This window comes from Olea europaea, chromosome 5 (assembly GCF_002742605.1).
Source record: "Olea europaea var. sylvestris chromosome 5, O_europaea_v1, whole genome shotgun sequence".
In the NCBI taxonomy this organism is placed as follows: Eukaryota; Viridiplantae; Streptophyta; class Magnoliopsida; order Lamiales; family Oleaceae; genus Olea; species Olea europaea.
In genome coordinates, this window is record NC_036241.1 from 16253365 (window position 1) to 16270261 (window position 16897).

Consider the following 16897-nt stretch of genomic DNA (forward strand, 5'->3'; position numbering starts at 1 on the left):
CGAGGGACAATAGTATTCTAACAGTGTTTAGTTTAGCAACTAGTGAAAATGTCTCTTGGTAGTCTATCCCATATGTCTGTGTATATCCCTTCGCGACTAGCCTTGCTTTGTACCGCTCAATGGATCCATCTGCCTTGTGTTTGATGGAAAATACCCATCTGCATCCTACTGTCTTCTTTCCTTCAGGTAATGGAACTAGTATCCACATGTTATTCTTTACTAGTGCCTCCATCTCATCTTTTATTGCCTGAGTCCATTTGGAATCTGATAAGGCATCCTGAATTCCTGTTGGAACAAGATTAAAAGAGAGAACATGTACAAAAGCTTTCAGTGGATCGGATAACTTCGTGGTGGATACATAGTTGGCAACTGGATATCTTGATCTTCGTTTTTCAATGTCTGGAGAGTATCTGCTTGGCGGTTTGCCTCGATTATGCCTGAAAGGTAAATTATAGCCACCAGGAGTATCTAAATTGCTTATATGTGAAGGAGTGCTTACCTCAGAGATATTCTCAAGAGATGGGCCTGCGGATACTGAAGAGAAAGGGGGCTCTAGTTCGGTGGAGTTTGGTTTAGCTTCTACAGTTGGTTCCAGATCTTGAGTTATATCATTCCTTAAGTCAATATCTATCAGAGCTGTCTCTATCTCAGTATTATTTGACCACTCAAACTTCGACCAATTCAACTCTTCATCCCTTGTCTCCCCCTGAAGAGGAGAATTGGATGTTGGAGAAAAAAAATGTGTCAGACTCCGAGAAGGTAACATCCATAGTTACATAGGTCCGTTTGGAGGATGGATCATAGCACCGATAGCCCTTTTGATGTGTAGCATATCCCACAAAAAGACATCGGAGAGCACATGGGTCAAGTTTTGTCCGTTGATTCTTGTGAAGATGTACATAGGCCACACAACCAAATACTCGAGGAGAGAGCATTAGAGTTGGTGGTAGAGCAACATGGGATGATAGGACCTGGAGTGGAGTCTTAAAATTTAAGACTTTAGAGGGCATCCGATTGAGTAAGTATACAGCTGTGGACACTGCATCAGGTCAGTAACAGTTTGGAACATAGGTTCCATGAAGGAGAGCTCTTGCAGTTTCAAGAATATGTCGATTTTTCCGTTCAGCAACGTCGTTTTGTTGAGGGGTTTGAGGGCAAGACGTCTCATGAATGAGACCGTGTTGTTCAAAGTAAGTGCGAAACTGTTGGTTGATAAATTCACCACCATTATCAGAACGAAGAACTCTTAGTTTGGCAGAGAACTGAGTTTGAATCATGGCATGGAATGACTGAAATACTTTGAACACTTCATCTTTATTTTTTAGTAGATAGAGCCAGGTCATGCAAGTGCAGTCATCAATAAATGTAACAAACCAACGAACCCCAAACCTTGTAGCAATAGGTGAAGGGACCCACACATCAGAATGTACTAGGAAAAAAGGAATACTACTTTTATTCATGCTTGATTGATAAGAAGTGCGTTGACTTTTCACTAAAATGCAGGTATTACATTTAAAATTAGAAACTTCCTTATTCGAAAAAAGGCTAGGTAATAAATGCTTTAAATAACCGAATGATGGATGCCCAAGACGACGATGCCACATCCAAATCTGTCGTTCCTTTACATTACTCTGAACATGATGAGTGCGACCGACACTGAAATCCTCCATGTAGTATAACCCCTCTCTCTTAGTACCACGCCCAAGTATTTCCTTGGTGAGAATATCCTGAAGAAGACAAAAGGTTAGATAAATAAGTACCACGCAATTTAATTCAGCCGTCACTTGGCTTACAGACAATAATTTATGTGAGAGTGATGGAACAAGTAAAGTGTGGGATAAATGTAGAGAGGGAGACAGAGATACAGAGCCAGCCCCGGTGACTGGGGAAATAACTCCATTTGCATTCGCAACCATGTTGCGTCGAGGTGAGGTCCTTTGAATAAAATCTCTTTCATCATAAGTCATATGGTCAGTTACCCCGGAGTCAAGTAACCATAAATTATTATTCTTGTCACTGGAGGATGTAACACAAGCTGAACCAAAATTACCTGGTTCTGATGAGGGGTCCGTATCCTGAAAATAATCATTTTCAGGAATCAAAGATAGTTGAGAGTCAGATGTTGCCACGCTCGCCTTGCCTATTCGGTTATTGGTGCCCGCCCCATTTTTGTACTTTTTTTCCTGCAACTCATGCCACCAATCGGGGTATCCATTAAGTTTAAAGCAATTTTCTCGTGCGTGCTTGTTATTTCCACAATATGAACACTTAATTTCCTCATCCAAACCCTTTAACTTATTTGGCCCACTTTTATTTGGGCCTCCACCACTTTTATTTGGGTCTCCCTTTAAAGAATTTATTCCAGCAACAGCAAATGATCCCATCTTCACGCCTTTGGTTGCCAAGATCGCTCCAGGAAGACCATTGTCGGAGTTTGTAGAAACCATGACTGCTTGTCGCAGTGCCTCACGACGAACGTACGCGTACGCCTGCTCAACGATAGGAAACGGGTCCATCTGCAAAACTCCACTACGGATGCTATCGAGACGTTCATCGAGCCCATCAAGGAAGGTGTAAACTCTGTCTTCCTGGGTCAAATTATTGAAACGGCGGATGTCAGCGGCACACTTCATTGGATTTGGGCGACGAAAGTCAATTTCGCGCCACAACCCCTGCAGTTCAGTGTAATATTTCTCCACAGATCCGCCTGCTTGTCTTAGGCGACTCACCCTTCGTCGAAGACCATAGACTTGGGATTTATCATTCCCATCAAAGTATGTAGTGGCAATAGCATCCCAAAATTCCTTAGCAGTGTGGAAACGAATGAAATTGCCAATCAGAACAAGGTCCAACGAATTGATAATCCATCCCTTGACAATGGCATTCTCAGCTCGCCATTTTCGGAATGAGGGATCAGTTGGTAGGGGTGGAGGTGTATCTCCATTAATGTAACCTAGTTTATCTTTCCCGGAAATATACATTTCCATAACCTGGGACAATAGGCCATAGTTTGTATCATTCAGTTTGATAGCAATCTGGGGCGAATTTTCAGTGAGTGGGGCTGATATGTGTGTCTTGGTTAAGGCTTCAGAAATTTTGGTGGAAATATCTGTAAGTATAGCATCAGAATTAGGTGAAGATTGGCTGGGATCGGTGATGAAGTTGGGGTCTTCCATGTGTTTGTGAAAATGTTCACAAGAACCGGGCTACAGGTAACTTGGAGAAGAGGAACCAGGACCGTGTGTCCTACTTTGATACCATGTCACAATACACACAAGAGGTAATTTTCATTCATACATTCAATAGGTGGGTTACAGAGTTTATATAGGAAAAAAAAAACTCCTAATTTTGGATAATCATAAATCTGTAGCTAATTAATTGATTTTACACAGAATTGCCTAATTCTATTCCCTTAAAATGATACAATTATATATGATTTATGTTTCCAGAAAAAGATTTCTAACAACTTACGCCAACATGATGTTTTTCATGTTTCCATGCTTCGTAAGTATATTGCAAATCCTTCTCATGTTCTAGAGTCTCAACCCGTTCAGTTGAAGGAGAATTTAACTTATGTAGAAGAGCCATTGAGAATTTTAGACAAAAAGATGCAAATTCAACGAAACAAGACAGTTTCACTTGTTAAGGTACTTTGGCAGAATCAAACAGTAGAAGAGGCTACATGAGAGAATGAGGATCAGATGCGTGCTCAATATCCACATTTATTCATTGTCTAATCAGTTGTCAGTTGAATTTCGAGAACGAAATTCTTTTAAGGGGGCAAGATTGTTACAACCCAAATTTTTCTAGTCAAAATTCAAATGTTGACTAGTCAAAGTCAAAGTCAATTAAGGACTAAAATGAAATTAAATATTTTATTTGGGTTTATTTTATAATTGGCCATATATGAGGGTTAAATTAGCTACAATTTAAAGTTGAAAATTTACTTATATATATATATATATATATATTTGGAAGTTTAGGATATAAATGTTATACTCCATTAAAGAAAAGGGACCTTCCTTTGCAATTCTGAACAAGTGGGCCTTATATTCAAACTTTGACCATTTTTTTCCTCAAAAAATCACACACAAACACACATTAGAATGTGTTGAACGAGAGAGAATGCAGAGAAGAGGGAAAAAACCAAGGAAAAAGGGAAGAAAAGAAAAAGAAAGGAAGGAAAAAGGAAGAAGAAAGAAGAAATCTTGTGTCAACTACTTCAATTTTGTTTATTTAATTCTTCAAGAGGTAAGGTTAATAATTATGATTTAGTTTTTGTAAATTTTTGTTTAGGGTTTTAAATTTATAGCTTATACTTGAAAAATATGATAAGGAAGCTAACTACTTGAGTAGTTGGAGCTAGTTATTCTAGTGGATTGGAAGAAATGATATTTAGATATTAGGGTTTTGTTATATGTGGGTTAATCCGAAAACTTGGGAAAAAATATGCATTCTTGTTATTTTCCCTTGTGATTGTTGTGTGGCATTATTAAGTTAGATTGGTTGAAAATAACTTATCTTATGCTTGAGTTCTCACTTTGGATGAATATGGAGAATATAAGAAAGGAGCTTTTGATAAGATTTATGTATTTAGTTAAAAGAGAATTTAAATAAGGAATGTGGATAATTATTATCATGAAAAGGTTGTTGAATCTTTAAGGGGCAGCCGAGAAAGGTTAGTATTAACGAGTGAAAGATGTAGAGTGATTCGAAATTAAGTGAACATATGTTTAAGTAACCAAATGAAATATAAATATTAAGTCTCAACTTATGTTTATTGAGGGATATATATGTTATTTTGATGATAAGAAGGGGTTATTATTGAGAAATCCCTTGTAACTATATATGAATGGAATTGAAGTGGCTTATATTTATGATCGTTTCAGGAGGGACGTGGGAACAGCATACCAGCCCCGTTTGTCCAGCCTATATTTGTGAGTGGAGAATCTATATTTTCAAAAAGAAGATTTTCTTTTTATTTTATAGAAGCATGGTAATTACATGAAATGCTTTATTTTCGAGAATTAGTAAATGAGCATGATTATTTTGAAATTATCATAAAATAATTGATGTGATTATCTTACTCTAGTGCACTGAGGGGCTACGACCGTGTACTAGAGTCATGTATTTAACTCTTATTCGCTGAGGGGCTACGACCGTAGGTAAAGGTATCCAATATACACTGAGGGGCTACGACCATGGGTAAAGGTATCCATTATACACTGAGGGGCTACAGCCGTGTATGAGGATGATTATGTTGTTTCCATTTTGTACACTGAGGGGCTACGACCGTGTACAGAATATTGAACAAACTGTTTATGTACATATGATTTATAACTTTTAGATCATTAGTAGATGTTTACATGTGATATATTTTGATGTGAATTTTAATTATATAGTGCATTATTATTCTTCAATTTACATTTTCCCGTTTGCAGTTCAGCTTGTGAATTTTAAATTATGGTTTTAGATTATTGAATTGTCTAATGTACTTACTCATTTGGTTGTATATATATATATATATATAGACACACACACACATAAAGGACAGTACGACCATGTTTTAAGCACTTCACTCACTGGGATTATTATCTCTTATTTTTCTTAACTTTTCCTTATAGGAAGCTGTTGACTGAGCTGTGGTGGAGATTATTTTGATAGTTTTGCAGCCATTGCTACCACCAATTATAGGTTCTTTTGTTTGAAATTGTGTAATCATCAAGTGAAATATTTGCATCATATTGGAGGAATTTTTTTTATTTTTTATTTTTGGTATTTATATGCACCAATGATCATGATAGAATATTGTAATCTAAAATGCCTTCTATTATTCTTTTGAGAGGCAATTTTGATGAAAATGATATGGATGTTTTTGGCTAAACGAGCGAATGATATTATTATGTTGGTATATTGGAATTCCGATAGATTTTAATTGGTCAAATGAAGCTTTATTATTAAAGTTTAGTTACTTTTGCCTTCGTGATGGGTCCAGTGCCTAGCTGGCACTTATCATCGGCTCAAGTCACGTCTTGAGTCTTGGGACGGGATGTGTCACTGACCAATATGGTTATATTGATGAAGAGATTATGCACTTGTTTGGGGAGGATTTACTCAAGACTTAATAACATTTTATGATGGTTGGCAACTCAGAAGTGAGTCTTATTGTTCCTAGGTATTTACTGCTATCATTTGAAATTATCATCTAAAAATGATAAACGTATATATTCCCTCTTTTTTATTAATATGGATTACTTATACACATTTCTTCCAACCACCATATTTGACTATTCTTAAAGGGCATATTTGAAAATGGTCATAATTTATTAGAAAGGCAGACAAAAGTAACAACTACAATGGGACCCACTTCTGAGTTGCCAACGATCGTAAAATGGCTTAAAAGTTTGAGAATCCCTCCCAAACACGGTCTATATTTCCACAACAACTTAATAGAATGATTTTGTCATATCAAAAGGATTGCTTTAATGGGTTAATTTCACAAACGGTCACTGAACTTAATTGAAAATTACAAAACGGTCAATGAAATTTAAAACTTGCACAAACAATCACTGAAGTTTAGAGCGCTTTCAAAAACGGTAACTGAATCTTACAAACTTGCAGAAACGTTCATTATTAGGACTATTATGATTTAATTCAAACTTAAAGGACCAAAACACGTTAACATAGAATCTTGAGGACCAAACCACCAAAACTTGACAAAATAAATTCTCTCTATTTTTGGGTTTTGCGGTAATTTTTCGACAAATTCCGACCACCATGACTGTCAGATTTGGATACCGTTGGAAAACCCACAATGTCATCTTCAATTCTCGCCCAAAATCTCCCCATAACTCTAAAAAATTCAGCCAGAATAAACTCACAAAGTTAGCTCCCCGAAATCTGAAAATCTACCCATATTTTTCAGATTTTTGGCCGAGTTTTACGACAATTTTTTGGCAACTTTCAACCACCAAGACCGCCAGATTTGGATACCGTTGGAAACTCCACAATGTCATCTTCAATTAACACCCAAAATCTCTCCATAACTCCAAAAGATTTGGCCGGAATAAACCTACAAAGTCAGTTCCCCAAAATCTATCCAGATTTTTCATATTTTTAGGTGAGTTTTGAGGAAATTTTCTGGAAACTTTCAACCGCCAAAACTACCGGATTTGGATACTGTTAAAAAGCTCACAATGTCCTCTTCAATTACCATCCAAAATCTCCCCATAACTCCAAAGGATTCGATCCGAATAAACCCACAAAGTCAATTCCCTAAAATCTGAAATCTGCCCAGATTTTTTTGATTTTTGGGTAAGTTTTGTAGCAATTTTGCAGCAACTTCCGACTACTAAAATCGTCAGATTTGGATATCCGTTGAAAAGCGCACAATGTCCTTTTCAATTACCACCCAAAATCTCCCCATAACTCCAAAGGATTCGATCAGAATAAACCCACAAAAAATGCGAGAATTGAAAATTTGGAATTGACATTGGACATAGTCCAAGTGAGGGATTGTTGGATTAATATACTAGGTCCAATTGTTAGGCTAATTTAGCAATTGTATGTCGAAGTGAATTAATTGGATTAATATACTTTGGACATATTAGAGTTAGACTTTACTAATTCTAATAGGATTAAGTTTTCAGTAACCTGTAAATACATAATCCATGTTTAGGATTCTACATACTCGTCTTTATTTCATGCTAGTACAAGAGAAATTAATGACAAAAACTAAACCTAATTGTCTAAATCAAATTGTTGTCGCCGTTGATATTGATTGTCTTTGATTTTTGCTCATGGAGGTGAATTCCAATTTGGTCTTGTCATATGGATTTCTGTTAGAGGTTGGGCGCTTGGATGGTTGTGGTATGTTGAGATTGTGATATGTCAAATTTAAAATCGTCTCAACTTATAAAAGTTGTTAGATGTATACCTCCTATCACAGATTTATCTAAACGTAGAGGTGATCCCACATTTGAGTATTGAAACTTGTATAATTTCTACCGTGCAAGGAAATGATACTTGCATGCTTGATTAAGTGGTTGCAATTAATCTTGAAAACATAGTCCTTTTAACTACCTAATGCGTTTCGATCAGGTGCTTGTCACTACAAGGGAGAGTTGATCAAGTAAGCAACATCTATTGTTGTTATCATTGTAATTTATTTCAATCGGATAACTACTTTTATAAATAATTTTACTTCTGTATTTGAGTTCTACGCGTTAAACATGAAAAATCAATTCTTTAACGAATCAAATGTTGGTGGATTCTTTGTTGCGATGAATTTGGACAGGATGAAGGAATCCAACTAGTGATCAAGTTATTATATGTAAGATGTTTTGTTTGCATCACACTAGGAACGATTCATCGTATAAGAACAAAAAGTGTTTGCATTGATACATGTGAGATTAAGGGATGGTTTGTCTTGTAAAAAAGTTGTGTAAGAATATTTCTCCTGAATAGTTACTTGACCCCAAACATGTCATCAACTTGTTACATTCTGATATTGTACTAGTCCATATTAAAAGGGTAGTTTTGGTCTTTTACTAGTTGAACTCGAGAAAGATGTTTTAAATTTGCCCAACGTAGATGCCATGTGTAAGCTTAAAGCACCATGTAGCCGCGAAACACGTGAAAGCCTCGTGTGGAGTGAAGCGCCTCCTTGAGACAAAGGCAAAGCGCAAAGGGACTCCACCTAGATTCTTGAGGGAGCACTCCCTGGCACTTCCCTATGTGGTGAACTTGAGACTCGACAAAGAGGGAGGTTTCAACTTTAGATGAGTTATTAAATAAATGAACAGCTTATAACATCCTATGCCTCGAGAAAATTATATCCCTCTGACCTTATGACAATGATTAGCACCAAGGAGCCAACAAGTTTTTCGTATATAAAAATCTCTTAGATACTATCGTACTTCTTCGCAAACATTTCCTCAATTAAAAAGATTCAGGCAAAAATTTGACATTCTTGAGATAACTAAGCTGCTTACACAATGATGGTTACAATAAGTACAAAGATCAAAGATATGAATGTGACAAGTTCGATGATCAATCAAAGGATGTCAAAAGGTCTATAAAACCCCAACTCAAATCCCCAGTAAATACATTAGATTTGCATAAACAAAAGATACACAACATCATAAACTATAGTTAGAATTCAGACACTCTATCTCTGTCATACGTAAATATTTTAGTATCTAATTTGAAAGTTGGAGTTCAAACGTTAGCCGAATCATCCATTTTATGAAGACAATGTATTATAGTCGCATGTTAGTGTATAGGTAACTCATAGATAGACAAGGAAGTGAGATCTCTTGGAAGTTAGGTTGTATAGATTTGAAGGCGAACAAACTAGGTGGTGAAAATAAAAGTATAAAATAAGTGTTAAGAAATAATTATTTGTTGCATTTTAGCTTTAATTGCGTTGTCGTACATCAGGCTTTGATGGGTTACTGCATAGAAGGAATTTTCTTCCCTTTTTATTTTTTTTTTATTTTTTTTATTTTTTGGGTGTCCCAATACTATAATTTCTAGACAAACTTATTGGTGGCATATGTCCTCATCATTATTGGTCCCTCCAACAATATCATATTTCTACTTTTAACCAATTATTTTAACTTTTCTTTTATTATCTTTTCAATTATTAATAAAACTTTGTTACTTGTGCATGTGATGACTAATCTTAGACCACTAATGTCTGTATGAGCGACCACACCTAAATACTCTAAAATGCGATATCGACCCTCTCTTGTCCAATACCTGGTATGGTAAAAGAAAATCAAGTTCTGCTTGAGGCAATCTATTGATAGTGCAGACTTGCTTATAAAGATGTATATTGCAATGCACTAAGTTAGGGGATGTGTATGATTGGATTAAGTTTGGTTTGATAAGAATCAGCCTAAATCTAATACTAATGAGATTATATACATGGAACTGAATTGTTTCGTATTCTCGGTTCGACTTGGTTCCTTTCATATTTCAAGAAAAATCGGTAAAATATAAAATATCATGTAAATTTTCTAGGTTCTTTTTTTTGTACACACGTCCTATTTTTAGGCTGCTAAAGTGCTGATTATTCTTGATACAATTTTTTTGCTTCAAGATTCAATTATCTAGTTAGATTATTGATTTTTTTTTTCTCATCTTTTCAAATAAAGAGAAAAATGAATTATATTACACAGAGTTAAAAATAAAATATTAAATCAACATGATTGCTTTCGTAGCTTTCACTACTTGGATTGCAGACTTGCAGTTTGAGACATAGGTCATAAGTCATAACTCACAAGTTTGTCTCTCATAAGAAAAGGAAGCATTTTTATTTTTTTAATAATAAACAAAAGTCAACACTTTGACTATCAGCCAATATATCTCCTTGAGTTTCATTTTTATTTTGTTAAATTTTATTTTTTAAAAAATGAATGATTGATAAGTGGATTGTACTTACGGATTCCATGAAATTTGTAGTTAAAATAAATATTTGAATTTAAAAAATTAGAATTTTAAGAAAAGAAAATGAAACTCAAATGTGGACATAATTTCAGAGCTCCATGAGTTCAAATAAGTAATTTGATTTGTTTGAAGGTAAAAACATGCCACAATCTTACAAGAACATGTTAAGAAATAAATTCTATTTCATTTATAGGTTAAAGTGCATATGTTTGAACCACCCTCTCTAATTAAATATTATTGACTTTGTAAGATAATCTCAATTCTTGGTTTCTGAGAGTGATTATGCAATTTTAATGAAAAATTGGGAATCAATTACTCCTCTTGAAAGGTTGAGGACCAGATTTCTATTATGTCAATTTACTGGGGACCAACAATGAAATTCCCAATATAATATTCCAAATTCAGTTAACACGAGTGATTTATTTTTGCAAAGTCATCCTTAAATTACTCAAAATCAATTATTTGGTAAAGAAACATTTGCTTTATCCCAGAATTAATTACATCATCCATAATGTCAATTACATGCCAGTAATTCATCAAAAAAAGCTAACTGGTGCATGTTTTATTTTTATTTTTATTTTTATTTATTTATTTTTTTTTTTCAAATTGAAAGAAAAATTTGTAAAAGAAAATTCAAAAATAATTGTGAAGACGAATTGCCCGACAAAAACGGTTTCGAGATTCGAGAATAACCGTAGACTAAAAAATGAACCCGACGTTAAACAAACAAGAACAAGAAAAAAATGAAGAGAAACTGATATTGTTGCTGTAAGAAAATCATAAAACATCCAATTGTAGTCGTAGAGAGAGAATTGGGTTCACCTTTTTGTGGGTGTTGGTGGAGTTTTGAGATCTTGTCAGGTCGATCGGGAAGACAGAAGAAAATTGATTTGTAAGAATTAATTATTAGTTTGTTAAAATTACCCATTTTGTTGTTTATCTTTTACTTCATGCAATGTCTTGTTTTGTTGGGTTCGATCTGCATGTTGCTCAGCTTTCCTCTTCTTTGGCCTCTTTCTCTTTCTCTTTCTCGTGTGTGAATATACTTATTATAAAGGTTGAACCCAGGCCCCACCTTGTGGCCTCACCGCCTCTCCCCTATAACTTTGTGTGGGTGGTAAATTGCCAAATGTACAGGGAGCTCTTCGTCAGGGAACAAGAGCTGTTTGTATCTATATATGCATGTATATTTGTATCTATATATGCAGGTATATTGCTTCATGGGCTTGTGTTCTTTTTTCGAGGCAAATGAGGGACTTTGAAATGCTGCATATATAAATTTTTGTGTTTCCTGTTGAAAATTTTTGTTTTTAAAATTTGCATGTTAAGGTAGAAATTAGCTATTCTGAAAGATTAATGTGGGTATTTTTGTAAGAAAAGATTGAGAAATTGTAATGGGCTTCTAAGCTTTCCTTTTGATTTCAGCTTCTGATTATTTTGCTTTATGATTATGGTACGAGGATTGATAGAGTTTATGTTCTTTGACGCTTTTCAAGAAAATTACAGTAATTTCATTTTTAACTGGCTGTTTTTATTGCCTTTCTTTGCACTTGGATTACTACTTTTCTTCTTTGATAATTTTTCTTTCTGATAGAATTTAAGGTTGAATATGCACTAATTCTGCTTTAAATTTGCCCGTCATTACAGCATTATCCTTTTTATTCCTGCCTATAAAGAAGGGATTTCTCCCCTGAAAATGAATTGTACCTCATGGTGCGTGCACATTTCATAAGGAAAACATTTATTGTCGGCAGAAATGTAAGAATTGGGAGGGAGAGAACGATAACACTGCTAAAGCTCGTTATATGTTTGTTTACCTTTAAATTTACGTGATATGGATGTCATGACAAATTAATATCTTCTTTTTAACTATCAAATGATCTAACCTTTTCGATTTGATGCGATTATACTGGATCTCTTATTTGTAGTGGTAAAAAACAGCACTCGGTCCAACTTTCTGATTTTAAGTACGTTGTTAATGCTGCAGGCAGATGGGGAGAGATGTTGCAGGCTTGCATGTTGACAGGAACTCTAAAACTGTCAATATGAAACCCAATGGTACCTTTCGTGGTACAGTTCATGTTGCTCCCAAAATCGCATCGGAAAAAGTTGAAACAGAGGATTGTGAGCTGGGAGATCATGCTGAAAGAGGCATAGTTTCTAATGAAAGTAATACAGAACAAGATGTGCTAGGAGTCAAAAGCACCAACCATGAGCCTGAGCAGAAAAGTCCGAAGGCTGAGGTTCAGAAGTTGAGTGATGATAAATTAAATTCCTTGGTTAAGCCTGAGTCCTGTTCTGCTGTCAATGGGTCGATCAACAAGGATTTCTCTCAGCTGCTTACATCAAATGTCGAGGATGAGAAACTAACATCAAATGAAAGCCATGCTAATGGGACTAAAACCATTGATTATGGCGAAAAATGTTCACCAAAATCCAGTGATGCAAGTTACCATGCTAATGGGACTAAAACCATTGATTCTGGTGAAAAAAGTTCACCAAAATCAAATGATGCAAGATACCATGCTAATGGGACTATAACCATTGATTCTGGTGAAAAAAGTTTACCAAAATCAAATGATGCAAGTTATGCCAAGAGCGTAGGAAATTCACAGGTAATGATACCATTAGAGATCCATGCTGCATAAGGTTGTGTTTGAGTTTTAATTTTGCATGTTAACTGACTAATGAGAGATTGGTGCTGTATAAGGTTGTGTTTAGATGTAAATAATGCTGTGATATATAATTAAGTGGAATCCCCTTGATCTGGTGTTTATGTTTGCAACGTTATTATTTTTGCTGCAGACAAAATCACATTTGGAATCAAGGAACCTGCTGCAACCTAATGAAAACAATTATCAGTATGAAGATGATAATTGGTCCTTGGCTTCCTCATATCCTGCGGAATTCAGAATCTTGTTTTTGTTCTTATCAGATTTTCAATTTCTTTATTATTTCTTGGATGAGTTTTTGGTTTCCACGTTTTTGAAATTGGATTCTCCTTAGCGCTTGTGTTACTGCAGCATCCGTACGGACAGTTAAATCCAGAGTTACCGTTCCAGTGGCTCCATCATTTAGATGCATGGATCGTGCAGAGAGACGCAAGGAGGTAGTTTTTAGATTAAAATGCTGACTTAAACACATATTTCTGATTGTTCTCTCACTCTCTTCATCCTTTTAGCAAATTATTTATTTATTCTTGGCTCTGTCTTCCATTTTTAGTTTTACAGGAAGTTGGAGGAAAAACACAAAGCTTTGGAGCAAGAGAAACTTGAATGTGCAGCTAGAACCAAGGTACACCTTTCTCATATGGTATATACTTTCAGTTTGTCCTCTACTAATGCTGTCAAGATCTATCCCGCTTCTCAATCGCTGTCTTATTTACAGATTTTGAATTTATTTACATGTATCTTGTCCTTATTGATCCTATACGTAGGAAGAAGAAGCTGCTGCTATAAAGCAGCTCAGGAAGAGCATGACGTATAAAGCAAATCCAGTTCCAAGTTTTTACCGTGAAGGGCCTCCTCCTGTGAAGGTTGAATTTAAAAAGGTACAGCTTGGGTCTTTCCTGTATGGGTTTCTCGAAATTGGCATCCAGTTCGTGCTCAAGTAAACACCTAATTTTGCGATATCTTGTCACCAGCATAAATACTAGTTGTAGATCCAGTAAATTGCATCTCCTACTGAGAGATATACTCTTGAGCTTGATAACATTGAAATGCTTTTCATTGTTAAACCATTTCTCTTTAGATTTTGATATGTTCAGTTTTTCTAGGGTACGACTACTGCTGCACTGATACCGGGCTGGATAAGATTGAAGAGTATAAAAGTTAAGATGAGATAAAATAGCTTACCATATAATTAAAAATACCCAATGAATATAGATATCACCATCCGAAGAAATCTAAAATGAGAACCCAAGAAAGGGATACAAAGTTCAATAGGCAAATTCCAAAGCATGATTTCCACTATATTCAAGATCAAACTAAATAAAAACAGATGAAAGAACCATTTTATGCACGTCTATTGAGAAAAAAAGAGTAAAAGTTTTACCATTCCCGAGTAGACTAGCCGGCACAACATTTTGGGATAAAATTCCAATAATTTTCTATAGTACAGTCCAAAATGAGAATAGTAAAATAAGTGGGATTCCTTCCATTGACGTGTCTGCATCGTTCCCAGGTTTAATTTGATTGTGACTCAAAATTCTGCACCTTGGAATGTTAAAAACACTAATGAAAGAAATTGGAATGAATCACACTCCTTTGTCATGGTCCTAGTCCTACTACTAATACTCCTTTGACTACGCTTCTCCTCTTCCAACTTTTGAAATGTTTTTCATTGTTGCACCAATTCTGTTGAATGCCAGCTGCCAGTTACTGTGCAAAACCATCAAATCTAACCCGGAGAAAGGCTTGTGGTGAAGTAATGCTACTGCTATTACAATACTATCTTGTCTTCAAATCTTTGCTCTAAACTATAAATTTACTTCGTTTTGGTTGAATGGCAGATGCCAGTGACTCGTGCAAAATCACCAAATCTATCACGGAGAAAGAGCTGTGGTGATGTAGTCAAATCAACACCAGAGGAAAAGGGAATTTCTGCTCGAGCACCGGGTCGCAGCATAGGCATTTTCAAAGAAGGCAATAACACCCCTATCACTACCAAAACTTGCAATGGAACTAGAGAAGTTACTAATCGTCCTCACCATTCGAAAAAACCAACAGAAAAGTCTTGTGAGGTATCAGAACAGACAACTGCAGATCTTGCTGTTGAGTCGTGAAGAGTCTAGTGTTCCCTTAAAAGTTTGCCATTTAGCAAGGTAAAGTTTCAACTTCCCTTATTGCGACCAAAATGTTCTGGCCAGGTAAAAGGGTTTCTTTCTTTCTTACCCGTAGTTACTTGGCAAAAGTGATATCTGATTCTGGCTTGTATATTTTCTATAATTTATTATGTTCATGTATTGATTATGAAGAACTGGGTGCTGTTGCTGCCTTCTAATAGGATAAATTTGTAATCTTGTGTATAACAGAACTTCTAGTAGTAGTAACTTGTAATGAGAAATCTTTTTCAAGCGATATGTCAGATGCTGCTTTCTATTTGGGATGGTAATTGAACTATGAACTACTTGAAGCTTGGGCTCGGCCTATATTAAGATAGTTGCCTATGTTTAAAAGCTGTTTTTTATGCTGATTCTTTCAGTGACATGTAGAGACATATTGTCCAAAGAAACAACTAAAAAACTGCTTTTAAGTGCAGCCAAACATGATTGCGTCGTATCTAATATTATCGACCTTTGCATTCGAGCCTTCTGTCACTCCTTAAGTTCAAACCTTCTTGCTTTCTCTTCCTCTTACTCCTCTTTCCGTTTTATACCGTATACTGTTAGTCAGCAAGATTATGTCTCAGTTTGGATAAAAATTAAACTTTTAGTAGATTTTGATAAAGTTGATAAAACGTTTGTTGAAAAATTGATTAAAGTTTTTGATTTCATGAAATGTGTGGTTGAAAATAAATTTTAAAAAAAATTAATTTTAAATAATGGGACCAAACAAGGGCTACATGAAAGAGCTAATTACAGAAACCTCCCTTGAAGTTTTTGACCATTACAAAGACAATCATTCCATTTTAAAGAATTACGAAAACCTCCCTTAAAATTAGTTTTCGAAACAAATTCTGTATTTTATACTATATTTACACTACATTTTTCATTTTTCATTTTTGTCCTTATTTATTTTCGCCTAATTTTAATTAGTTTGGGTATTTTTTATAACTCGAAATATTTATACTAGATGAAGATTAGAAAATTATATACCATTATCATATCCCTAAAAAGGCAACAATATTGACATTGTATCAAGTTCAAAATTTAGATTTATTTTTATTCATTTTTTGCTAAATTTTTATCAATTTGTTCATCTTTTAATAAATCCATGTCAAGAACCAAACGTGAAAATTGTAAAGATCTTTAGTGCAATTAATTTGAATGTAATTAAAAAAATGGTATCAATATAACCATCCCATATGGGAAGTTTCTACAATTTTTATAAAGGCAAGGAGTGTCTAGTGTAATTTTCTCAAAATGAAAAAAAAAAATGATGTTAGAAATTTTTGAGAGAGTAGTAGGCTAGGTATTCAAGATCAAATAGAAGAAGAATAAAATAAAGAACTTCAACCAAAATAAACCCCGTCTCCAAGCCAGGGGCATTTTTCTTGATTCCATTCCGTCCATCAAAGTTTCAAATTACAATTTAAGTTAGTCAAATATAATTTTTATACACATATTTCGTAGGATCAAAACTTACTCCTCCCTTATTATCTACACATTTTATATAAGCCCATGTTTGGTTGCCTTTAATTTGGGGAAAAAAAAATTATGTTTTGAATAGTATTTTTTGGAGAATATATGATTAAAAAGTAGAAAAATTTTGGAATTACGTCTAGA

General features: G+C 34.9%; 2 protein-coding genes across 3 annotated transcripts in view; both read left to right on the top strand.

Annotated features, from left to right (window-relative positions):
- Positions 1-11107: 11107 nt before the first annotated feature.
- Positions 11108-15537, top strand: LOC111394840 (protein WVD2-like 2). 2 transcript variants are annotated; one of them, XM_023020863.1, is made up of 7 exons: positions 11108-11344; positions 12440-13067; positions 13258-13346; positions 13471-13561; positions 13675-13746; positions 13889-14002; positions 14963-15537. In XM_023020863.1, exons 2-7 carry the CDS (start codon positions 12444-12446, stop codon positions 15233-15235), a joined length of 1263 nt encoding a protein of 420 aa, XP_022876631.1. In that variant the 5' UTR covers positions 11108-11344; positions 12440-12443; the 3' UTR covers positions 15236-15537. The 2 variants fall into 2 exon arrangements, with proteins under 2 accessions (XP_022876631.1, XP_022876632.1); XM_023020864.1 differs by lacking the exon at positions 14963-15537 and adding an exon at positions 14822-14956.
- Positions 15538-15993: 456 nt separating this feature from the next.
- Positions 15994-16897, top strand: part of LOC111394318 (pentatricopeptide repeat-containing protein At2g13420, mitochondrial-like) — a 5898-nt gene continuing 4994 nt past the window's right edge. The window contains exon 1 of the mRNA XM_023020068.1: positions 15994-16047. Coding sequence (XP_022875836.1) covers positions 15994-16047 — 54 coding nt within the window. The remainder of the gene's footprint in view (positions 16048-16897) is intronic.

Bases quoted from the DNA above. Each gene is read 5' to 3' on its own strand.
- LOC111394840 (XM_023020863.1), top strand. From the start codon at position 12,444: ATGGGGAGAGATGTTGCAGGCTTGCATGTTGACAGGAACTCTAAAACT. The intron at 13,562-13,674 runs GTAGTTTTTAGA...TTCCATTTTTAG, and splicing joins GTGCAGAGAGACGCAAGGAG to TTTTACAGGAAGTTGGAGGA. The intron at 13,747-13,888 runs GTACACCTTTCT...TCCTATACGTAG, and splicing joins AATGTGCAGCTAGAACCAAG to GAAGAAGAAGCTGCTGCTAT.